The sequence below is a fragment of the Tenrec ecaudatus genome, chromosome 3 (assembly GCF_050624435.1).
Source record: "Tenrec ecaudatus isolate mTenEca1 chromosome 3, mTenEca1.hap1, whole genome shotgun sequence".
NCBI lineage: Eukaryota > Metazoa > Chordata > Mammalia > Afrosoricida > Tenrecidae > Tenrec > Tenrec ecaudatus.
Genome location: NC_134532.1, coordinates 127,078,215 through 127,103,590, shown reverse-complemented (window position 1 = coordinate 127,103,590; position 25,376 = coordinate 127,078,215). Strand labels below are relative to the sequence as shown.

At 42.6% G+C, this 25,376-nt stretch overlaps 1 protein-coding gene across 1 annotated transcript in view; it reads right to left on the bottom strand.

Moving 5' to 3' along the window:
* The window catches only part of UNC5C (unc-5 netrin receptor C), a 448,382-nt gene that overhangs the window by 50,452 nt on the left and 372,554 nt on the right, over nt 1–25,376 (bottom strand). The window contains exons 7-10 of the mRNA XM_075544874.1: nt 24,952–25,116; nt 5,394–5,450; nt 3,193–3,384; nt 1,749–2,093 (exon numbers count right to left, since the gene is read on the bottom strand). Coding sequence (XP_075400989.1) covers nt 1,749–2,093; nt 3,193–3,384; nt 5,394–5,450; nt 24,952–25,116 — 759 coding nt within the window. The remainder of the gene's footprint in view (nt 1–1,748; nt 2,094–3,192; nt 3,385–5,393; nt 5,451–24,951; nt 25,117–25,376) is intronic.

Sequence of the window (25,376 nt, the reverse complement as noted above, 5' to 3'; positions counted from 1 at the left end):
TTCACATTTCTAACAGCTGTCATTGTGCATCTTGCTAATGAAAAAAAGAAAGAAAGAAAAGAAAGGCTCTCCGAAAGATCCAGAGTGGAGGAAATGCTAACTTCAAATGTATCGACAACCAGACATCTATTTCTGAAATATCTGGTTGGCATCAGTCTTTCTTCCGGCACGGATCGGTCCTGGTGCAGGGACCTGTTGCATCAGGCATCGTGCTGGCAAGTGGACAGGAATGGTTAGTTTTCATCACAGCAGGTCCAACGCGTCCCATCTTGTTCTCACTGAAATGAGCTCTTAGGACCGTGGGATGAAGCTGGGTTCTGAACCAAACATGCCACCATAGCAGTGTCCAAACTTGAGACTTACCAAAATTACCTGGAGGAGTGGTTACAACGGCTTGGTGAACACCACCCCTAGAGTTTCTGATTCAGAAGTGTCCGAATCGGGCCAGAGAACTTGTGTTCTAGCAAGTTGCCAGGCGAGGTCAGTACTGTCAGACTGCGGGGAGGACCACACTGGGCGAACCGGTGGCCCATACCACCGCAGCAGCATCAGGAAGCGTGCTCTTGGGGGGGGGAGGGGGCTCTATGAGGAGGGTTGGCTCTACCATTTGATTTAAATTAAGCTCAGTTTAAATTAAGTCAATAACAATGTACAGAGCACCATTTGTGGGCCTGGTACAGCATTTGGCAGGTCTGTATATACTACCTCTCCCCCCACACCCCCCCCACTATGCCCCCAGAAGACACACAAGAGAAAGGCTCTTAGTGAGACAGACTGCCACAGTGGCGGCAACAATGGGCTGAAACATTTATGAGGACGGCCCAGGGCCAGGACTGCTTTATGTGGGTGTTTGTTCTACGGTCACTATGAGTCAGAATTGACTGGCAGCACCTAACAACAACAACGACAACATGAAGAAAGACTTGGAGTCACTTGAATTGTTCCTTGTGACTGTATTTTCCAAATAATTTTGTTTTGTTCTCTTCCCTCCCACTCCCCCCCAAACTTACAGAACTTTTACAGAGGAAACCATTAACCTTCTTAGGATTGATGATTTCAAATTCACTGCTATTATTGATTAATGAATACCAAGCTTGGATCAAACAATATCACTCAGGGCTTTAAATTCCATTTAAGACCTTTCTGAGGTTTACTCTCCAGCTACTGATGAAATACTGAGGATGAAATACTAGTGTGAAAGGACACAACATGCGTCTCTGACCCTAGATGGAGACATGAGTGCTAGTGAGTGTCCTCGTAATCTCTTGAAGCTGAAATGCGTGTCATGAAGAGTTGACATAATAAATGTGTCTTTGCTGTCTATCGCTCTGTTCTGTGATTATCTAGGAATTAGTATTCCAAAGCTTTGCCTCCTGTAGTCAATTGGAACTGAACGAATGGATGTGCTTTCTAATTAATCTGTCCTTTGAAAGTATGGCGACGGCAACAAAGTGTGGTGTCTTGCGTGGCCTTCTGAAGCCGGACCGAAAAGAAGGCCGGGGCTAGTTCTAAATTTCCCCTCAGCAGGACGCTGTGAGTGTGACGTTTCAGGGTTTCAGAGCTGAGTGCAGGAAGACAAAGGTTCTGCTGCTTGGGTCTGAAGTCATGTTTCACTGATGTTGAAAGTAGATTTGAGGTAGATCACCTACATTGAAGTTTTGAGCCCCCATGAAAACAACAGCAAAGAGTTTTGGGTTCCAAACAGGTGTTCACAGTGTGCGTTCGTGATTTCAATCGCTCGGAGTTACCTGAATTGGGAACAATAAGGTGACCCCCAAGGGAGTTGAAGGTGCCAAACGCAGTGCAGGACGGGTCCGTCTGCCGGGCGAGGCTCTGATTCTTCAGGTTGAGGGCCTCATTCTCCAGCAAGGACTGGGTCATCTGAGGAGACAACTTAGACGTGAACTCAGCTAGGTCATCCTGTGGGGTGACAGCCCCCGAGGTGTTGTACACTTTGATTTTCAGGTTCGGCAGTGGATCCAGGATTGGAGAGTTGGTCATCGCGATCTTGTCGGAAACATCATGCAAGGCATAGACAGGGCCTCTGTACATGGCCGCAGCCGAAGTGAGGTCTGGAGGCACTGCCAGGAGATCTGAGTCAGAAAGAGAAAGGAACTGCATTCATTCGACACTAAGAGAACCAGCACCGTTACAACTGCCCGTGACCCTTTCGGAGCCCAAAGCTAGGCAGCTCAGCCGCTCTTCAAGATCCAGGCGGGGTCCTCAAACTATGGCCTGCCGAGGACATGGATCCGGCCTGCCGGGTATTTTTGCCTGTTTTGTTTTTCACTTCCAAATAAGATATGTGCAGTGTGCATAGGAATTTGTTCATAGTTTTGTTTTGTTTTTAAAAACTATACTCCGGCCCTCCAACGGTCTGAGGGACAGTGAACTGGCCCCCTGTTTAAACAGTTTGAGGACCCCTGCTCTAGGCTTTTGATGCCTCTGCTGAGAATGAGGCCTCTGATCATGATGATGCATTTTGTCCTTGGCCACAGGCAAGTCGCCAGGTCCATTCCCTGTTTTGCTTTAATGTCTACTCATTACTCACCAGATTGGAATCGTACCCAATGAGCCCTATTGGTGATTATTGGGTAAGATCCTCCCTACTCGATACTGGTTTGGGGTACATCCGTGACTCACCATATTCATAGAAATATGCTGAAGGGGGAAAAAAGACCCTCAAATAAATCAGCTAATCAATGAGTGCCTTCTTTTCAAATAGAGAAGTAATGAGTCAAGACTACATAAGCAACATCTGTCAGAAATAAGAAAAGGTGACGGGTGTGTCTTATCAACTCTAATTTACGAGGTACCTGGCACTAATATAGTAATAAAGAAAATAGATGCGAATCCTTGCTTTCCTGGAGCCTCCATTCCAGACAAGCCCTTCTAGAAGTCCACCATGCTTGGTAAGGTAAAGGGGCAGGGAACGAGGACGCTTCGATGAGCTGGAAGGACAGAGCGTGGCCGCAGTGCAGTTCAAACATAGGACAAGGGAGCAGACCTGGACAGCGTGTCATCGGTTGCACCCAGAGTCCCGGCGAGTCAGCAGGGACGCAGCAGCACCGAGCAGCCATAGGAACACCATCTGAGTTGAACTGGAAGACTTGACTCTCACTGCTTTTCAAGGCCCCTAGGGAAGTTGTATTCGTCCCTAAGTAGGGAGGTGTGCAAGCGGAGGATACTGACCTTGCCTCGCTGCCTTGATGTTGACCGGCTGGAAGCCTCCGTTGAGTGCCGAAGAGTCAATAATATCAGACTCAAAGTCACGATGGTTCTTGCGATAGACGAACAGGGCCACGACCACAGAGATGGCCAGGCAAACAATCACCGCTATCACAATGCCCACATAGAGAGCAACATCGTCGGAGTCAGGAGCAGCTTAAAAAGAAGAAAGAAAGATGGGACCAACTAGCTATAGAAATTTCCCACAGCACACACACGTATTGCTATATATTTTTTCGGACATTTATTGCCTCTTTTATGGGTTAATTTCAGATCTATTTCAAAAGCTATATAAAATGACTGTGGCTTTTCAGTGGAAAATTATCTCTGATTTCTTTTCCTTTCTCACTCCACACCCACGCGCCCACCCACTAATCTATCTTATAATTGGGCAGCATAGCAGACCGTTTACTACGAGGCATATAAAGAAACCGGAGTGGAAACCCTCCCAACCCACAGGCCAAAGAAAAAGAAAAAGGTTATTATTCCTTTCAGGTGGGAAAGTTTGAAAGAGGGGCTTGAATTCTCGGCTGGTTCTTCAAAGCCATAAACACAAACACGGTGAGAAAGAAGCGGCACGTTCTGAAGCTGTGTAATTGTTGAACCAGGATATCCTCTGAAATGCCATAGTCCAAGTCATGAAACCAGGATATTCTCCGAAATGCCATTCCAAGTCATGAAATGGTTTTCGGAGGCACTCTTCCCACGTTCTTTAATCGATGGCGCGGGCGGCGGGCAGGTACGGGGTAGCTAGCAGAGCAAATATGGGAGCAAACAGGTCGCATTTGAAAGGTGAGTTTCAGGAGACCCGGGTCTGGGGAGCAGAGGTTAAGGCCGATAACCTTCTCTACGCCCTGGCTTCGGATACAGATGCAGTATTATTTTGGGGCACCCAGAGCTTCTCAGTCTCCTGTCAGAGATTTACGTGCGTTTGAGCAACTCATTACCGGAATAAAATACAGCTCTGTGGCGCGTTACGTAAGAAGCAGGCCTGATTCGGGGATCAGAAAGGTCAGCCTAGCCCAGAAGGTGACTAAGGGTTTGACCCACAGTGTGCAGTCCGTCAGGGGTCTGACTCTGTGTAGCGTAAGAACAGGATTCCTGTCAGTGTTGCCAATGCCTTGGTGACAACGGTCGTGTGTTTGATCAATCTGGTCAAGATTATAGAAGCTGATCATTAAAACAAAGACAAACAAAATGAAACCTTTCCAGAACCCCACTAACAGCAATAAGCCCCTTTTTCGTTGGCCTTGACTCAAAAATTAATGTTCGCTAAAGTTATCTGAAGGTGCTCCACTCACCTTAAAAGAGGCGATTAAACTACTGCTTTGGGTTGTCAAGAACAACCAGAAAATGGATGGTCTATTCTATAAGCATGTCCATGTGCACTTTAGTGGATCTGTGAGTTCCAGGCCCTTGACAAGTTGAGAAACCACTTGTCATTTCCATTGCAGGTGACTCATGCAGTAAAGTCACTCTCATGGCAGGGTATCTTTGGTTGGATACAGGATGAAAGAGTCCCTTTCTATAAATCACTTCCTTTCTCTTAGCAAGTGGTGTTTTAAATGTCCAGTATATAAAAACTCCCCCACCACTTTAATTAACTGTCTTCTGCAAACTTTCCAGAACATTCACTTTCCTCTCAATCAAACCAATACGGACAGATATTTCCAACAACCCTTGTGCCATCCACCATGCTCTGGGCGAGGGGCACACTGATGGAGAAACACTGCTTTCACCTTGCCTGCTTGGCTTTGAGACCCCACGGCAGGACCCTGAACTCTGGTCTGAATCGTACAGCTGAAATTTGATGGTTAATATTCCCAGGACCTAATTACTTATTGAAGATTCATGACTGTAACTCACTAGCTGGGCAATGCCTCCACTAGCTGGGCAATGTGCTTTTTAGCCCATTCCGTATATTTCAGAATCTGTTTTTCTAGCAATGGGCTCTCAAACGTTCAACACTAGACTGCAGCTAACAGGGGCTGGCAATGACCCTTTCCTCTCTTCCACTGTGAAGATCAAATTTGCTCTTCACGTTGGAAGATGTTAGGCTCCTACTTCCTGTGTGCACATTTGCGATCCAGAGGAAGGTAAACTTGAACTGAGATAATAACCTTAAGTGATTATTCAACAACATAAAAACCAAACATCAAACTTACAAGAAAATCCATATTCATTCTCGGTTCTCTGTTCAGTTGAAATGGGATAAATGAAACCTTGAAAAGAAAACAAAAACAAAAACAAAAATGGGAACAAAAATCAAATTAATGAGGAAAACAAAACGGGACACATGAAAAATGGGTTAATTAAAGAAAAGGAACGGAAATGTGTGGTCCTTTACACTTCCGATTCAGTGCAGAATGAGGGCTTAGCACCGCTTGTCTTCTCCGGAGCCTCGCTGAGGATTAATAAGGAGGCAGCTTGAATTTCAGAGCAAAAACTGGTCTCGAGTCACTAACTTTGGAGTGCTTAAAGTCTTTCTTTTATTGAGCATAAACTCTAATGGATCTAATTTATTTCAGACACCAAGGGTCATTAGCATATGGAAAATCTTTTTTCCTTACCCCTGCCATATGCTTTAATTCCCAGGACATATTCAGTAAGGCTCTAAACAGCCCCCCCCCTTTTTCATTCAATCATAACAGCTTGCTCTGGGTCTAATAGAACTTAAGAAGACCGACCTGTTGTCATCATTGGTCAAAGGTTAAGTACCCATTTACCAAACCGGCATGGGACCACACCTTCTACTCCTCCCACACTCCATCTCAAATCCACTTTTTGGATTTTCTGCTGTTTCTTATCCCCTTCATTTAAGAGGAATCCAATAAGTATCACCCAGGGACTGAGCAGTTTGTCAATGAAATGGAAACGGGATGCTTTCTATTTGAAATCATTCAAAGATCAATTGAGTCTGAAGGTTATACGGTTACTTATGTTAGGTCTGCAGGGACAGAGTGCAACCTGGGGGTGACAAATGTCACCCCAATGAGAGAGGCACAAACCGCACTCACAATGCTCTTTTTCTTTGTTGTGAATGGAATTTCAAGGGGAAAACACACAGTGATAGTAACAGCCACACCCCCAGTAATAATGAGATGAGGTGAGAGGGTTGGGCCGGCACCCCTGAGCGGCCTCGCTAAGGCGGTGTGGACAGTGTCCAGCGCACAGGGACACTGTCAGAGGGTGACACCAAACGGACCATCTATACATTTTTGGATGCAATTTCAGTGGAACATTTATTATTTTTAATAAAAATATCACTGTAGTTAAACAACAAAAATGGTTTTCATCAACCCAGCTCACATGTGTCAGCATAACGTAACTCAGTGACCTCAAGTCACACGTGCCTCAGAGCGACTCCACAGGACAAAGCAGAATTTCCCAGGTGGTTTCCAATACTGTAACTCTTCATGGGTGGTGGTGGGGAAGCAGTGATCCTTATTTTTCTCTTGTGGAGCAGCTGGGAGTTTCGAACTGTGGACCTTGAGGTTAGTAATCCAATACGTAAAAACTACGCCAATGCCACTTTATATTTACCAGGCTAAAATTGTATTTAAATTTCATTTTTGAGCCTTTAAAAAATAATTTTATTGGGGGCTCCTACAACTCTTAACACAATCCATACACCCATCCATTGTGTCAAGCACATTTGTGGATTTGGTGCCATTAACATTCTCAAAACATTTGCTTTCTACTTGAGCCCTTGGCATCAGCTCCTCATTTTCTCCCTCCCTCCCAAATCCTTAATAATTTATAAATTATTATTATTCTTTCATGTCTTACACTGATGTCTCCCTTCACCCACTTTTCTGTTTTTTGTTCCCCAAGGAGGGGGTTATATGTAGATCACTGATCAGTTCCCTGTTTCTCCTCCATCTTCCCCTTACCCTCCTGGTATCGCTACTCTCATTATTGTTCCTGAGGAGTTTATCTGTCCTGGATTTCCTGTGTTTCCAGCTCTTATCTGTACCGGTGTACACTGGATTTGTAAGGTAGAATTGGAGTCATGATAGTGGTGGAGGGGGGGAAACACTAAAGACCCAGAGGAAAGTTGTATGTTTCGTCAGTGCTATACTGCACCCTGACGGGCTCATCTCCTCCCCACAGCCCTTCTGTAAGGGGATGTCCAGTTGCCTACAGATGGGCTTTGGGTCTCCACTCCGCACTCCCCCTCATTTACAGTGATATGATATTTTATTCTTTGATGCCTGATACCTGATCCTATCAACACCTTGTGATCACACAGGTGTGCTTCTTCCATGTGGGCTTTGTTGCTTCTCAGCTAGATGGCCACTTTTCTATCTTCAAGCCTTTAAGACTCCAGATGCTATATCTTTTCATAGCTGGGCATCATCAGCTTTCTTCAACACATTTGCTTATGCACCCATTTGTCTTCAGGGATTTGTCTTTTAATGCTCTCTGTTTAGAGCTGTCATTATTACCCAATAGCAATGAAGCTTCTACTCATGTTATTTTGTCTTCCTGATTCCTCCCCATCCCCCACCCCTAGTACCTGCCTGCTATTGTTTTTTAAAACTCCTGGCATTTTTTAAATGTTTATTTATTTATTTATTTTTAAATAATTTTACTGAGGGCTCTTACAGCTCTTATCACAATCCATCCACCCATCCATTGTGTCAAGCACTTTTTTACATATATTGCCATCATTGTTTGCTCCTGGTGTTTTATTAGCAGTTGATTTTTAAAAAATATCTGGTGTTTTATTTATAATAATATGGTAATTAACATTTGTGGGTCTATATAATAACTTTTTGAACCTATATAAATAGCCTTTTTGATATTAAAGCAGTCAATAAAAGAAAGAAAAAAAATCGAAAGAGTAAACTCCCCCAAAAGGCTCAGGTAAGAATAATGTCATAACCAATAATGTTCTAGTTCAGTGCAGAAAGATTTGCAAAACTATTTTGTTGTTAGTATTCATATACTCTAAGAAGCATGACATTTTAGTATTTTATACGTATAGTTATATGACATTTATAATTATACTATACTATCTATAAGTATGTTATGGAAAATTTATAAGTACATATCAGTCAGTGTATTTGTTCTAAGTGCATTCCACAATGTTCTGATTAAACCTGGTACTAGGATCTGGAAGTCTGCTACAGGAGGAGGCCATGCTGGATGTTGTGAGTGAGGGGGACTGACACCACTGGGGAGACCATTCCTGTAAAATGTAAAATCCAAACCTTTGAGATGGAAATGTCGGAAGTGGAACTTATAACCAGCAACCACAGTTTCCCAGAGCTTAATATTCTGTAACACATGAATTAATCAAATGATACAGCACTGCTTGGATTAATCCCGTGAAGACGAGTAAGAAACACGTGAATTAAGCCTCCCTCGAAATCCTCGGGGGAGGTGCCCTGGAGCAGGGAATGGCAAGAGTCACCATTCATTGGCACAAAATTAAAGGTCTGCAAAGCTTTGCTAGTAAGAGTGAGTCTAAGTCCTGCCACAGGCAGCTTGTCTCTAGTTTGCAGAACACTCCGTTCTTACAAGCTATTTGCCCATTTGGGGAACTAATTGTGGAGAAACATGCTGGGCTACCTTAATGAAAGAGAGGTTTGCTGTAGCACAGGCAGGTTTGCTCTGAATTAATTTTTAATGCTTTATTTTAGAGCAATGATTGCAACCTCCTACTCAGTTTTATAAATATTATATCCCTTATTCCAGTTGTCTGAGTCCATGTGCAAGGTTGATTTTCATTTTTAAACAACTCTGTCTAGTAATAACCTTTTCCCATCTGTATTCTGTGAACTCAATGAAAGGACGTGTAGGACAGACACAGGCAATAAGGAAAAGGTTATTTATTTTGAAACCCCAGGAAGAAGACAAAGCAAAGAAGACCAAGTAATCCATTCTATCACTTTGGTAAGGATGATGTTGAGCACAATGTCACAAGTCACAATCTTTTTTGTCTTCCCAGGTCAAAGACTAGGGAAAGGAATGCCAAATAGGATATTTGGGGATGCGCTGGTGGCTCTCCCCAAAACAAGGACAGTGGGAACCAGCCTGGAAAACAAGGACAGTGGGAACCAGCCTGGACTTGCTTAGATAAGTAGACACTGTATTTTACAGGAGGAAAAATATACCTCTTTCCATAAGAGAAAGAGCAGGCTCCGGGTGTTGTAGAGTTCAGCTTCAGCTAATACAAGGTCAGCAGTTGGAAACCACCCGCGGCGTTGTAGGAGAAAGATGAGGCCTTCTAGTCCCACTCAAGAGTTACAGTCTCGGAAACCCACGGGGGCCGCTCTGCCTTGTCCTCCAGGGTCGCTCAGTGGGAATCGACTCGGTGGGAGAGAGTATTATATCCCTTCTTCCAGTTGTCTGAGTCCATGGCTTGATTTTCCTTAGTTTTGAAAAGAAGTTTCTCCCTGTGAAGCACTTCTGAGCTATCTTGGCTTTTACCTCCACTTCCCAACAGAATTCCTGTTTCTGACACCCAGACAGGAAACCATAAAAAAGGAACTTTATAATTTGGATTTTAATCCCAACTTTTGCTAATTTATGTAGATCTGTATGTCTCAGTCAATATTTTTGTGCCTTAAAATAACATATATTCCAGGCACAGAGCTGGGGCCATTCATCTACTACTCTCACAAGCACTCATGCTTGGTTCCATTTTAGACCCAGGGCAAGTCCAACAACAACCTGGCTGGGAAGAGACTGCTCTCCTGGATCTTAAATTTGAGTTTAACTCAGGGATCTTACATTCTGGTTCAAGAGAAGATAAAGCAAGTAACCCAAACAATACATATTATCATCCTAAAGACAATTCTTTAAAAACAAAACAAAAGAATTCAGTGTGTTTGGAAATGCGAGATGACCAATGCAGGGGGTTAAAAGAAGTATTTTTGTTGAGAAAGAATTTGAGTAAAACCTTGAAAAATCATTTGCACAGAGTTGGAGAGGGCACACTGTTCACCTAAGAAGAGTTAGCAAATGCACATGGCCTGGCGTGAAAGTGGATTGGGTGGAGAACAGTGAGCAAGAGGGGAGAAGAAAGAAGGTTAGAAGGGTGGGAGACAGCCAAATCATGTAAGTCTGTGGTCCCTGGACAGGCATTCTCATGTTGCCCTGAGTGAAATGCAAACCACGCCATCACCGTACTTTGGTCTTCTCTTAGGTAAGGGATGCAGAGGGAGCCAGGCGGTGGGCTTTTATGGATGGCTTCTGCAATACCCAACTTAGGAGACTTCCATCAACCAGGTTGTCAATACTCATATTTGATGATGGGTTCGCATGAGGGGTTGCTTTTAACTAATGTAAAATAAAATTAAAAACCTACTTTTAATTATTCCTCAGAGTTCATTAAATCAATCTAGCCAAACTGTTATTTTCCTACCTGGGGTAAAACATAAAACAGACTGATACTAAATATACTCACCAATGGGGGACACAATTTACTCTGTTATGGAACCCTGATACAGGGTTTAGGAAAGCAACCGTATAAAACTTTCCACATACTCTTTCAAAGGCGTCTGCAACTGCAGACTTAAAGCACCACGCAGGAGGCTGGGCATCAGCGAAGAAGGGGATTACGGTTCCATCCCCTGAATGATGGGGACACAGAATCACTTTCTGAAGTTTGTTTTTATGCGTCTCTATCTGATCCATCCCTCCGTTAACGACAGGGGATATTTTCTTCAGCTAATGAGGCGATCCTGCTGAGAGCCGTCCTGGCAATAATGAACAATCACCTCTCAGGAAGGACACAGTGTAAATAATTATTTCCCAAGTCGCTATCGATGGTCTGCTTCCTGAGTTACAGATTCAGTGAGCTTTCCTGCTGCATAGGAGTAACCACAAAACTCACTGCCAGGGAGACCCTTTGTCGCGCAGAGTAGAATGGAGAACTGCTCCCAAGGTTTCTGAGGCTCCGTAAATCTCCATGTGAACAGAAAGCCTCAACTTTCTCCCCCAGAGTGGCTGGTGGGCTCAAACTTCTGACCTTAGAGTTAGCAGCCCAATACATAATCCAGGACTGCTTGCCTAAGGAAGGCCAAATGAAAAGCCAAGGCAGCGCTGTGGTTGTAGGGCAAGGCAGTGTTATTTGGGCTTTAAGTCCATCTCATGAATTTTGGTTCGAATCCTAGCTCTTCCACTTCTCAGCTACGAGAACTTGGTTCAGCTATTTCAAACTTACTTCTCTCTAAGTATCCGTTTTCTAACCAGGGTAAAGGGACAGGTGCAAAAAGGATACATAAGATGGGGACAGTACTGGTCCATGACAAGCAAACGTCATCTGTAGGCTAGCTGTGCCAGCATGATTGTTACTAAGAACATTCTAAGATACGCCTGGCCGCGCTACCACCAAGAAGGTGAATTCATTAATGATTTTGCTTATAGAGTCAAGGCAGCCTTGTATTTAATGAGTGGTCGTAGGAAACATATGTGGGTTTCAGTTTCCTCAGTAATTACAGTGATATGGAGAGCTATTTTTCTGGGATACCATGGGCGTATTCTCTATTAAGTACATATATTCTTTCACCTTCTCTGTCGAATGAAGTTTGTGCCTGGCCTTCATGGTTCTGGCGGCGATGCTCTGGCATGTTTCAGTAGCACATTCAGGGCCAGACTGCAACTTGACGCTAAAACGGTTTCCTAACCAGCGCTGGTGCCACATCCAAAGTGGGTGTTGGGAATTGGACTGGGAGGAGGGAGGGTTATTTGGCTGCTAATGGGATCAGGAGCTTGTCGGGGGCATGTAGTGAATGAGAGTCAGGAGGGCAGAGTGTCCTGCAGAGTGAGGAGCAGTCTTGTTAAGGAGGAACTTTCCGGGATGCGATACAAGGTCACTGATAACTTTTTGAGCTGCTGGGAGCCACAAAGGTGTGAGGCTCCAGGGGAGCTTGGAACTCGCCACCACTCGTTACAGGAGGCTGAGCAACTGGTACTAGACGAGGCCAACCACAGGGCAGTGCCTCCACTTTCCAATGCGTATGCTCATTCCCCATAGCTTTGTGTGTGGTAATTGTTCGCTGTTTAGAGAAGTTTTATTTTTTTAACAAAGATATATATATATATATATATTTGCCGGACAAGGCCAAACAGGAATTGGAGGCAGTTTGGGTGAAAATGATGGAAAGAAACGTCAAGTCAGTAAACACCAGGCAAGAACAGTTTGAAAACGAGCTAGAGGTGGAATGTCTTAAAAGACCCTTTTGCTGGAAACCATCCTGTTAAGAGACTTCTTCCAGAAGGGGACACTGAGTCCCAGAGATGAAAGGTGGCATGTTCAAAGGTACTCTAAGTGTGGACACTAGACGTTTGTGCCTCTGCCCCACCCCAGACCTCCCCCGCCTGCAGCCTCCCAAGTCAGGCTAATGCTGTGCAATTCCTGAGGGTTCCTGCACTGGATGACAGCAGGCACATCTGTACTTACTGTCGATTTGGGTTGTGACCGTCACCAAATGGACTGTCTTTACTGTAGATGCGGATTGTGAATATAACCATTTCACTGGCTGACTATAGTCAAGTGAGGAGCCGTGGTGGTGTCGTGGTTGCCTGTTGGCTGTGATCCCCAAGGTCCTCGGTTCAAAACCACCAGCCCATTCTGCAGAATGACCGGGCTTTCTGCTCCAGTAAGCCGTTACAGCCTCAGCCTCACAAGAGCAGTTCTACTCTGTCCTATTGAGCAGCTGTGAGTCAACATCGACTCGATGGCAGGGCGGTAGGTTTTGCTTTGGTTTCGGTCATGAAGTGACGTGAGGAAACACTCTTTAATGTTTGCATGTTTAGACGGGGGTTCATGTTATCATTTCTTTCAGCTGAAGCTCATGCCCAACTACAGTAAAAAGAAAAGTGAGCTTTCTATGATTTTTTTCTGGCAATCAGGTAAATCAAGTTGGCCTTAAGTATAGTGAGTGACTAGTAATTATGCAGTAAAATGCCCCAATATAATCTATTGGATGACTTTATGTTTGGGGAAGCTGAGACACAGTGTCAGAAACTATATGTAAACATGTACTATCTCAATAAACAGGAAGTGCTCTGACTTTTCTTATCATTAATCCCCCCCTTTTATGCTATACAGGTTATAGATGATAGTAAACATTAAAATGATTTAATCATTTAACTTTTTAAAAAGGTAAAGAAAACGGTTTCTGTTCTACAAGTAACATTTTCCATAGACACACTTAAGAAATTATGGTGATACGTGAAATGCTGAAACCTACCAACATCACCCCCAGGCTTACATTCCTCAAGCCAAGCCTACGGACTCACCAACTTGCGAAACTCCTGATTTGAGCGTTAAAAGAGATCATTCATTAGAATTTCCTAATTTGACCCCTTCATATCTCAGGAATCAGATCAAGATTCCTAAGCCGGAGAATGGCGAGCAGACCTGCCCAACATTACGAGTCTACGCAAGAGCACAGCAGAATGGGATTCCAGCCCTCGAAGCACAGCCCTGCATTCTTTGGATTATATGGTCACAATAGATTTAAATACGGAAAGACAAGAAATTAATAGAAAGGTGCTTCATGTGTTCACCGCTAACCACCACTAACAGAGCTATGGAGTGAGGCAGTGCAGCTAGCTGACGTTAGAAAATAGTTGTGCGTCTGGCACACTATCACTGGGGCTCATGAGAAAGCTAAAACAACAGGGAGGTGTTTGCCCTCACAGGGCGTGGCTTCCAAACAATATTTTTGTTGTTGTTTTTCACTCAAGTGTGAGGCAGGCACAGTGCAGGACTACTCGTGGCGTGTTTGTTTCCATGGGCCTGAAGCGTCTTAGAGGAATGATCTTGTCTTTGTTGGATGACAATCACATTGCATTTGGCATAACCTTCTATAACAAGCAAATATTTAAAGGAAAGGGGGATAAACAATATTATTTTGAGGGCTTCTACATCTCAATAGAAAATAGAATGTTAAATCATGAAAGCACTTGTTTCCAGCATTGGAGAGCCCACATGGTAGAAGGCTTACCAAATCAGAGAGACCGAGGTTCTCCTTGTTGGCCCTGGTCCTTATTTGCTCTGAGCTGTGGGCACTTTGCTTACACTTTCTATGCCTCAGTTTCTTCCTTTGCAAAATAAAGCTTTGATATACTTTAAATTTTAAAATATTAGGGGATAATCAAGAGCACTATTTGTAAGGTTCATTTTTCCCACTCTCTGGGCATTGATATAATTGAACTCAAGTCAATTTCATCTCAGGATGGCCACGTCTAACACAGTAGGTTAGAGTCAGAAGCAACTTATGTCAGGTAGAAAGTAAATAGATGTAAATTACATCTGAAATTCCTCTAAACTACAGTGTATGGAATACACTTAAAACAATTCTATGTCAGCTAAAGTTTAAGAAACACAGAGCATGGCTAACAGGAAAGTCTCTGCACTTGTCTGGGAATGGAACTCCTTGTCTTTAAATTAAGGCTCCTCGTGGCACAGTGAGCTATGCATTCAACTGTGAACCGCAAGATCAGTGGTTCAATTCCAGAAATTGCACCCTGGGAGAAAGACAAGGTTAACTGCATCTGTTTTAAAATATCAGAAGCCCAAAAGGGTGGTTCTATTTGTTTCTATTGGGCTGCTAGGAGATGGAGTGGGTTCTGGATCTTTAAAGTGAAAGAGCCCTGTTGGGAAGAGTACTGGACTGCCAAGGCAGTGCAGTTGATAAAACATTCAGCTGCTAACCAAAAGGTCACTGGTTTGAAATCGCCTGCCAGTCCACAGGAGACAGGTGTGGTAGTCTGCATCTGCAGACTGACAGCTTGGGAAACAGGCGGGCGTCTACTTTGTCCTGCAGGATGACTATGAGTCAGCAGGAGTAGATTTGATTTTGCCTTTCAAGCAATTTATAAAGGGCCCTGGCGGGACAATAGTTAAGTGCTTAGCAATGAGCCCAAAAGGCTGGTGGTTTGAGCCCACTAGCCGTGCTGTAGGACGAAGGCCCTGGCTATCTCTCCCTATTAAGATCTCTGCCTAAGACACCCTGTAGGACAGCTTTTCTCGTTCACATATGGTTGCTATGAGATGGAATTGCCTCAACAGCATACAACAACATCAGAACCCTTTATGCAATGTTCTCATTTTTTATGATTCTCTTGGTATAAAAATATAGGTTCTCCATGGATTTTCCACTCCTTGACCTAGCGACTAGGTTATTCTTTCTGCTAGGGATTTCACACTCAACCCAACTATGTGATTTCTTTAAACCAATTTACATTTCTTCTGATACAGATATTCTCATTAAAAACCGTGAGCATCATGTTCCAGTTCCTCACTTGGTCTCATCTGACTGGCCATCAGGACTGTACTAATGATGTCAAAGGTCACAGCTGTCAGAGACACCCACGGTCATTTATTATAATTTACCACTCTACCGAGGGTTTCATTATTGACTAGGGCATAAGGAATCCCAAATAAATGAATATATAAATTCAACAATGTGACACCAAAAATGGAAAAGAACATGTGCTTATCACTGATGTCTGTCATCTGAATTGTCCCAATAATTTGCGGCTCTCGCCTTCAGATTGTAATGGGCCTTGCCTCACTAAACCAGCCCAAAGCCCTCTTCCAAACAGAAGCCAGCCGTGCCCTTCCTGGAAATGAATAGCAGGTAGTGATTATCTTAGACTGTGAAAGTCTTACATCCTGACACATCGCAAGTAAAGAATGGATGTCTGAAATCTACCTCGGGGATCGAGTAATTCCAACTCTTCCCCAACCTCCTCAAGTGCTTTTATGTAGTAGATGCCGCACTCAGCAATGCTCTTTCAAAAGAATAACGATCTATTAAATTGAAGGGCAGGGATACTGTCCTTCCATGGAAGTGAAACGGCTGATAAGCAAGGTAATCAAGCAGGGTCTTGAAGTAAAGGCTCATTTCTGGCCTCGCCCTTCTCTCTGTTTGAGTTGTATGTAGGGCAGGGCGACAGATCCAAACCCCCAACCGTGATCCTCACAGACTGGACTTGTCCCGATGGAAAGAGTCCAGGCTTTATTTATGGTAGATGTTTGCCTGGCTGCTCTTTTCTCGATACCCTCATAGTTACTTTTCCTTCCCAGAAGTGGAAGACCTTGAATTTGTCTTCCCACACTCATCTGCTCCGGGGCTCCATCGGAGCCCGGCAGATTTCTGTGGGCTAAAGTTTGTAACCACATCACTGCTTTCAAAAGCCAGAAAGTGATTCACTGCCAATGAGAAAAGCAAAAGCCAACCCCACTTATGATCCTGTGCAGCAACTATCTTGAGCACACAGTTGATGTCCGGAATATTTATCTGCAACCTGGACGCTACCCATATGAAGAACCAACCATACAAACACAGCCATGACATCAACTTCTTCCAGCCTCCGCAGAAAGCACTCACAGGCTCACACTTACAATGACGCTTTCCTATGGCACGGCTGTGTTGACAAGACTCTCCCTGGGACTGACGAGCACCTTCTCAAATGCTTACTACAGGCAGTTAGAAACACATCATTCGAAAGTCAAGAAACGGCTATGTATAAGGTAAATTATTGCCTCCCATTGACATGCGCCTGGGATTTTAGGGCCCTGGTATTTAGTGTGCCCACACCACAATGTACGCACAGGGCGCGTTGCCACTTCCGCTGAACGTGAGAATTAATGGAAGCGCTGTGCGACATGTAAAATCTTTAATGAGTAGAAAGTGCTAAATTTGCAGAATGCATACGATTTTAATTTCCCCAAGTCAGGAAGTTCACTGATGCAGTTCTTGTTTGTAAATTGCAATTTTTAATTTGTCTACTGTGCATAACCCCTTTCAGTAAGGAGTAATTCTAAATGCAAGTTTGGACTGTTACATGTCCCTCTGTGGCATTTCAGTCTTCAAATGGAATTATAACTAAAAATGATACCAATACATAGTTAAGATACTTGAAGTCCAATATACATATATATATGTAAAAACTCTAGACCAAGACACATATCTGGTATTTGGATCACTCTTTTCAAAAAATGAAGAGGTAAGCATGCATTGAACCATTGGCTGCCAGAAGCAACAGCGTATCTGCTACCACACATTTACCATAAATATATAAATGTTAAAGCTAGCAGCTGGACTAGCACAAATTCTTTGGATGAATGGGATCACACTATGGGCTAAGCATGTTCAGAAATGGTGTCAAGTCTTCACTGGAACTACTCTATGCAAAGTCTATTTTTAAAATGTTTTGCAAAATTGAGAAACTGCTTTCATAGAAATCTAGGGATCATATAAAGAAACATAAATATTGTGAGGGGCAGACTACACAATGGGCATTCAAATGCCACTTTCTGACAATATAAACTATTTGTTACTGTCATTAACTAAAAAATATTGAATCGGTTATTAATGTTCAGTGCTTCCTCATATTAAGCATATCAGACATAGATGTTCATTTATTCTGAAAAGAACCAGCATTTTAAGTCTTCTACACATTCTTCTCTAATGTAACTCATGTCTCCTGGGATGCTGAAAGACTTCAGTTTTAATTATTATTTTTTTACAAATTAATGATGGCCTTAAAATCCAAAATGTCTAACTTCTTTATGGGACATTAAGTGACTCTGGTGGCTTCTAATTACTCTTTAATAATGCATTCTGCTGTACCAGTTTCTGGAAATGCTGAAAGTAATTTGAAGGCACTGAGGCAATGTTTCCAGTGTAGGAACTGTTTTTCTGGCCAGTGAGTATATGTGTGTATCTGGAATTAATATATATATGTAATATATACATATTATACTTGAGCATGCACTAAATGTGTATGCAATGACCTAAAAAGTTTAGTGGAGCTTCCAAAATTATTTAAAGAGCAATGCCTTGTCTCACAAATGAAATTATACACTAACAAATAATGAATCTAATTTATCCATTAGTATATCAATAAGCATAATGATAGTATATCAATATTTGCAAGTACAGCGTGATCTGTATATAACAGGCAACTTGGAAATAATTCATTTAGAAATCTCCAAGTTTTCAAACAAGTTGACTTCCAGGCTGTAAGCTACTGTTGCCAAGTTGCGTTTTATCTAGCTGGGCATTATCCAATGATTTCATGCCAATATTTTCTTTGTAATCTAATTTCAATCCTTTTGACCACATTCACAAGACAAGTGAGTAATACTGCTGTATCTCAGATCAGAGACTCCTCGGTCCATGACCAGACTCTGTTGTTCTAGTGTACCCTTAGCATCCTTAAGCAGAGATAAGGTGAGGACTGTTTCCAAACAAGCAACCATCTAAGTGAGATGTAAATTAAACCACATGGAAGAAGCATACCACCATCAGTCACCAAAGGGTTATAAATGAGATAATCCGAGGTCAAAGGAGGGATTAGTATCAGAGTCTAAATCGTGAGAATCTGGTTTGCAAAAGGCTACGGATGACAGTGAGAGCCCAGGGTACATTTGTGAGGACTACATAGCCTCTGGTGATCTCCCTCTACCCATAATGGAGACATGGGAGGAAAGTGATTACGACACAGTTGGAGAGATGAGGATAGACAATCAAAGGGATAAACCTGACTGGAATGGTTAAAACTTTGTCAGTTGATTCCCCCATCTGATGCACGCTGGACCTGATCTGGTTTTAAATATTTTCTGTATTTTTGTTTGTTCAGATTAGGGTGTATCTCAGAGGGGTTATGTCTTGGGAGTCACCCTCTTCAAGTTGTGTTTCATGGTTTTTCTGTTTTTCAGTAGATGAAACCCAATATCAATGAACCTGTAGGGAGAGCAAGTACAAAAAGGATTTTGGGGTGGGGGTGGGGGTGACACAATGGTGGTGGTTATGGAGGGGGCGAGAAGGGAGATGATGTCAAGTTGTCCAAGAAGGAAACAAATGTTTGGAAAGTGATTGCAGTAGCAATTGTCCACTTCTACTTGACGTGACTGAAATATGAAATGGTATGTTATATATATTAAATTCCAGCTAATAATAAGAGAATATTTGAAAACTGATTGTGCTAGCGATTGTATAATACTACTTGACAGGATTGAACAATGGAATGATCGGATATTTGTATTTACTCCCAAATAATAATAAAATTTTAAAAATAATATAGGATTATGACACCAAAATAAAATTGTTTGCAATTTTAAGTTTATATTGTTACTCATGAACCACTATCAATGTTAAATAATAGTGATATTACTAAATATTAAATAAGTAATACAGTCTGATTTCTTAGGAAAAAGTCTTATATTTGGGGGCATAATGGCTATGTGTTGGGGTACCATCCAAAAGGTCAACAGTCAGAAATGCCACTCGTTCCACCAGAAAAAGACAGGGCTTTCTAGGGTCGCTATGATTCAATACTGACACCATGACATAGAGAATAATGGCGTTTTCCTTTTGGAAACAAGGATCGATGTATTTTTATTTCTTGCTGCACCCTCAGATTACTGACCTATCCCCACACATATTACAGTGAAATAAAACAAACATACAGTCTGTTAGCTGATTATGGCTCCGAGAACCCAATAAAACATAGTCGAACTGCCCCGTAGGGCTTCCCAGTCAGTAGTTCTTGTGGGAACCGACTGTCACGTCTTTCTTTCATAAAAGGATGCAATCCCAGAGCACTAGGCGGTTATCCTGTGGGAGAAGCTGAGGAAGATAGTGAGCAATACTTAGTGTGAGAGAGATTAGGGAGAGTCAGACTCTCCAATAGCTTTGGAAATCAGATATTACTGCATTATCCTTAAGAAAGAAATGTTGAAATATTTAGATGAGGTGAGAAGTGGTGGTGGGGTGGGGGGCGGGCAGTAAAAGGGAAACAACGTGAGAGTCTAGGAAGGAAAGAATGTTTGGAACTAATTGGGGTAGCAACTGCACAATACTGCTTGGTGTGGTTGAATGGTGGAATGATGTGATATATGTATTAACTTTCAATTAATAATATATATTTTAAAAGAATTTGGAGAGTAAAAAATACGTACAAAAATAACAAAATGTTACTTGTAATCTCATTAGCCAAGTATGCAGACATCTCCTTCACCTTGGTCCGAAGTTTACTTTCACATACTCTACCAGTAAGTTGATTCTGACTGACAGTGACCCTACTGGGCAGAGTAGAACTTCCCTGTGTGTTCCCAGAGTTGTAAATCTTTCCAGAGACAGAAATTCACCTCCTCTTGTTCCAGGGGAGCAGCTGGTGAGTTCAAACTTCCAACCCTCAGGTTAGCAGCTCAGTGGGTCACCCACTCCACCACCAGGGCTCCTGATTCTGACCGAATGGAAAGCAGTCCACACTCCTCTTTTCCCTCTTAAACCATTGCAAAGATTTTAGTGGCTGTAGGACATTCTAGGTTATAGAACCACTAGGTCTTATTTTGCCATTAATCTAAGATTGCACTTTCAAATGGTACAGTTTTTAATTAATCCACCCACCCCCAATCTATGAACACATCTGGCACAAACTTTTAATGTATTTTTATTTATTATTTAAAATTTACTCAATGAAGTAGGATTACTTAGTCAGAGGGTATGATTAATTTTAAGATTCTTGGCTTATATAGTCCAATTATTTCCTCCAAATAACTGTCACACCTTATATTTTTATCTTCAACACCTGTTTTCCACTATACTGCACATTTGTTAAAATTTAGCATTGACATATTTAAAAAGTATCCTGTAATTGTATATTTAACCCGAAGAAGACTTTTTAATCATATTTTTCATTATAGATTGAATTTGCATTTAAGAAAGTTCTGGATATCTAAGATCTCTCATACAAACATCCAATGACCTGATAAACCACTGAGAAGGCCACTGGGTTGCAATTCAATGGAGACTGGTCAAGCTTCTACGGATAAGTAGTGGTTCCAAGCTGTGCGCGCTCAGAGCGCGGTAGTATTCCTCACTGGTAGAGATGGCAGCCTGGCAAAGGCTGTGGTGTGGATTTCTCCTCTAAAGGGTCCCCCCGAGTCAGAATTGCTTGATGGCACATACTAACAACAATACAAAATCCAGTTCTGAATCAGAACTATGTGCAAAAATTATCATATATATATTGCCATCCAGCCCCTTCCAAAGCATAGTCAGCCTGTAGAACAGAGTAGGATGATACCATAGGATTTTGCTTTCCCACTTGGAGCCACTCTTAAAAACAAACCAAATTCACTCCCATCTAGTGACTAGTCTATTCCACAAGACACACTGGGATATACAGAACACTCCCTGTGTGTTTCTGAGACCGTAGCTCTTTACTGGAGTAGAAAGCCTCACCATTCTCCCAAGGAGCAATGGGCTAGTAGTTTCGAACTGCTGACCTTGCAGTTAGCAGCTCCAATGGTAACCCACACACTGGAGCAGCTCAAGACAAAACAAAACAAAACCAATAAACTAAACTCACTGCCACTGAGTTGATCCCCACTGACAGTGACGCTCCAGGGTCAGACCGTCTCTGTGAGCTTCCTGACTTATTCTTTACAGAAGTAGAACTCTTTACAGAAGTAGACTTACTCTTTACAGCCCAAAGAGAGGCTGGTAGTTTTGAACTGCTGACCTCGAAGCTAGCAGCCCAAGGTGTAACTACTATTCTACGACGTATATTATAAGAAAATTTTAATTTACATTCCATTTACTCACTTTTCTCTTCAATTACTGATTTCCTTTAAATGACTTCACTATAAGGTCCTATGCCCAGTCATGATCCTTTGAGAGAATCTATCCTAATTACCCCTTTGGGGTCCCATAAAACAATCCCCATGATCTTGAGTTTACTTTCCTGCCTTGAGTTTGATGGACTCAGCAGGTTTCCTTAGAAGCTGTGGTTCTGATTGAGCTTTGGGCCTTCTTGGAGGCACCCAAATGAGATTGCTAATTAGCACGGACCTAGAGCCATGGAGCTGACTCTCACTCCCAGCAACCTACTAGGACAGAGTAGAACTGCTCCTTGGAGTTTCCAGATGGCAAAGCTTTATGGGAGCAGACAGCCTCATCTTTCTCCCACAGAGCGACTGTTGGCTTTGAACAGTCAATCTTGTGTTTAGCAGCCCAACTCACTGCACCACCAGCACACCTTTAAGTAAACTATTTCTCTCACTGCCATTCAATGCTGACTCAGCAGCCACAGGCAAGGTAGAACTGATCCTGTGGGCTTCCCAGACTGTAACTCTCTACGCAAATAAAAGTCCCGAATTTCTCTCAAGAGTGGCTGGTGGTTTCTAACTGCTGACCTTGAAGTTAGCAACCTAATGTTAAGAGTCAGCATCAACTCATAAGAGCTAGGCTACCATTCTTTTGAGATAGTCTTGCCCTTGCATTGTAGGAATATTTGTCAATGCACTGAAGATAACAATTCTGCCAAAGAAAATACATATTTAGTAATAGTTTATAATTTTCTATCACCAGTCACTGGTTGCCTTCTCTCTTCTCTTCTTTCTCATACAACTGTCCTTCTTGTAAACTTAGTGGCTGCCCAATTACAGAGCCTTTTGTTTTCCAAAATGAGGACGAAGGGAAAGATTATTTGTTTCCAAGGATTTGTGAGCAACAATCTATCAACTATATCAAGCTCACTGGTGACGAGAAGCTGTCATTTTGACTGCAAACTATTTACAAATCACAGTAATATCTCGACTTTCTTTTGTCTCCACATTTTGTATCACTGGGAAAATCAATAGGAGACTAGACTATAACTCTCTGTTGGACCTAGGGGAAGGCATATGAAAAAGTTTATTGACTGAGTAGGGACTAGGACTAGAGCAAAAATCAAAGTCGGTTTTGGCCAAATAATTTTAACCAGAACACCAAAAGGTTCAGCCTAAACAGAAACGTGGTAAAATAAACAAGTACCAACAAGCAAACAACCTTCTCTGTGCCCTCATGCCACTGAAATGTGCACACACTCCTGAGGCCACCATGGGGTTCTTCGTTACCAGTGCGAAGGAGCAGGCTCTGTTGATGATGCATCAATCACCTTGAGGCCACATCGGGCACATCTGCCTTTGGGTTTCTCATGCCTGTGCTTGATAAATGCCACTGTGGATAACTCATAAAAGTCCCAGTGCTCTCTCAAGCAGCCTTGCATTTATTGTTCAGATTATTTTGTGGATATGATGCAGTGGACAACAGAGGGGGAGGCCTTGAATATTAAATCGCCCAAAGTCAAAAGATATTGTGAAAAGGGAGACAGGAAGAAACAAAACTGTGACTTTGCAATAGTATGGGTCAGTTTGTTCAACAGGAAAAATAAAAGGGAATAAAAAATGATACAAATGTTTAGAAGGATAATATTGTTGATGTAGCCCTAAACTCAAATCCGGGCTTCCAGGAATAAAACCCTTCATCCCCGGATAGATCCTTAGTAAAACAACTGTATTCTTTTTGCTCTTGCATTCCTTTGACACACTTCATGAGCTGCACAGAAGCATTCCTTAAATCATCACCAGAAGGTGTGCTTTGTACCCGGCAGCAGCCTATTTTCAAAGAGTGTATCATACCATGGGCAGAAAATAAGACTTTAATTCCACGTTAACAACATAGCTATGTATTTGCATTTTAAGTGCGGCTTCTTTATAAGGTCCCTGTGGGTAAAGACAGAGAATCATAAACAGAGTTCTGTAAGTGTGGTGGAAATATTTTCTTCTTCGGTGTCACATCCTAGTATAGCTATGCAAATATCTTTTATAGTTTCCATGCTGCAAGTCATTTGTAATGTATAATGAAAAATGTCCACCCACGGACACTACTGGTTCCCATCCAAAGAGAACATTGCTTGATCTGGACACAGGGGTCCTCAAACTACGGCCCGCGGGCCACATGCGGCGAGCCGAGGATGTTTATCCAGGCCGCCGGGTGTTTTTTGCCCCATTTTGTTTCTTACTTCAAAGTAAGATATGTGCACTGTACATTTGTTCATAGCTTTTTTTATTTTTAACTATAGTCTGGCCCTCCAACGGGTCTGAGGGACAGTGAAATGACCCCCTGTTTAAAAAGTTTGAGGACCCCCGAAAGAGTCTGGGAAGCTGTGATCTCAAAGCCATTCTTAGTAACTTCATTCGTGGTCACTAATAGCTATCATAAACACTCTACCTTTAATTATGTAAATCTACCGCAATAAAGGGGTAGAAGCTAGTAAGCATGAAAAACAAACTACCATCTCACTTATAGAATTAGAAGCAAAGCCTTGAAAATGGAGAGACTATTCAGCTTGTTGTACAAATTACATTTTGAAGCAGTCTTTGTACCATTGAAAACGATGTTTTGTTTACAGTATCTCCTTAAAATAAGCCAAATAGTATCTACACAATCATTTTACATATTCATTGAACATTGGTAAATCTTCCCACAGAAATGTTTACTCTTTTCAATAGGGGTTTTACTTTTAAGGGCACTGGTTAGGTAGCAGTCATACATTGAAAATAAATAGCTTGCTTTTTGGAAGTCACGGGTGAGTCTATGAGGCGTTTAGCGGGGTCCTCTATGAAAACTGCGCAATTACTCCTTGGTCTGGAAAGAAAGACCCCCCCCCCTCCATGCATAGGACTAAGACCCTCCTTGCTCACAGGAAAGCCATACTATTGGACATTTTTTAATGAGGCAGTTATTCATTCTGCTTCCTGAAAGATGAGCATTCCCCAAAATTGAGAGAGACAGTTGGGATGTTTCTACTTCTTTTTTTTTTAAGCTGTTGTTGTTTTAAAAATCCGTAATATTTCTTATTTCCTTCAAAGAAATCTACGGCGTCCCCAGCTTTGCTTGTTGGCTAAAATCAACTTACTCTGCATGCACAGGCCGTCAGTGCAGTTCTTGGACTGCAGCACGAGGCCATCGCAGTCCTTGCCTCCGTTCTTGGGGGCCGGGGCTGTGCACTCCCTCCTGCGCCAGTGTGTGCACTCGGTCCCACAAGTAGACCACTTGCTCCAGGAGGTCCACCTGCCATCCACTGCATAAAGGAAAAAGAGACCCAGTATCAGTCAGCGCGAGAAACGGTGGCTTCAAAGGAGAAGCAGGAAGATCTCAAACCTAAGCCCAGAAGACACGGCCCCTTTGGTGACAAGTCTGTGCGCTCGCCCTCCTGTGGGCTTCTATGAGCTGCGCTGACCACGGTAGGACCCCCCCCACCCCCCACCATGAGCAAGTCAAGGGTAGCTTGACGGGGCTGCCTGAAGCTACGCTGGTAAAATCAAATAAAGATGAGCCCCC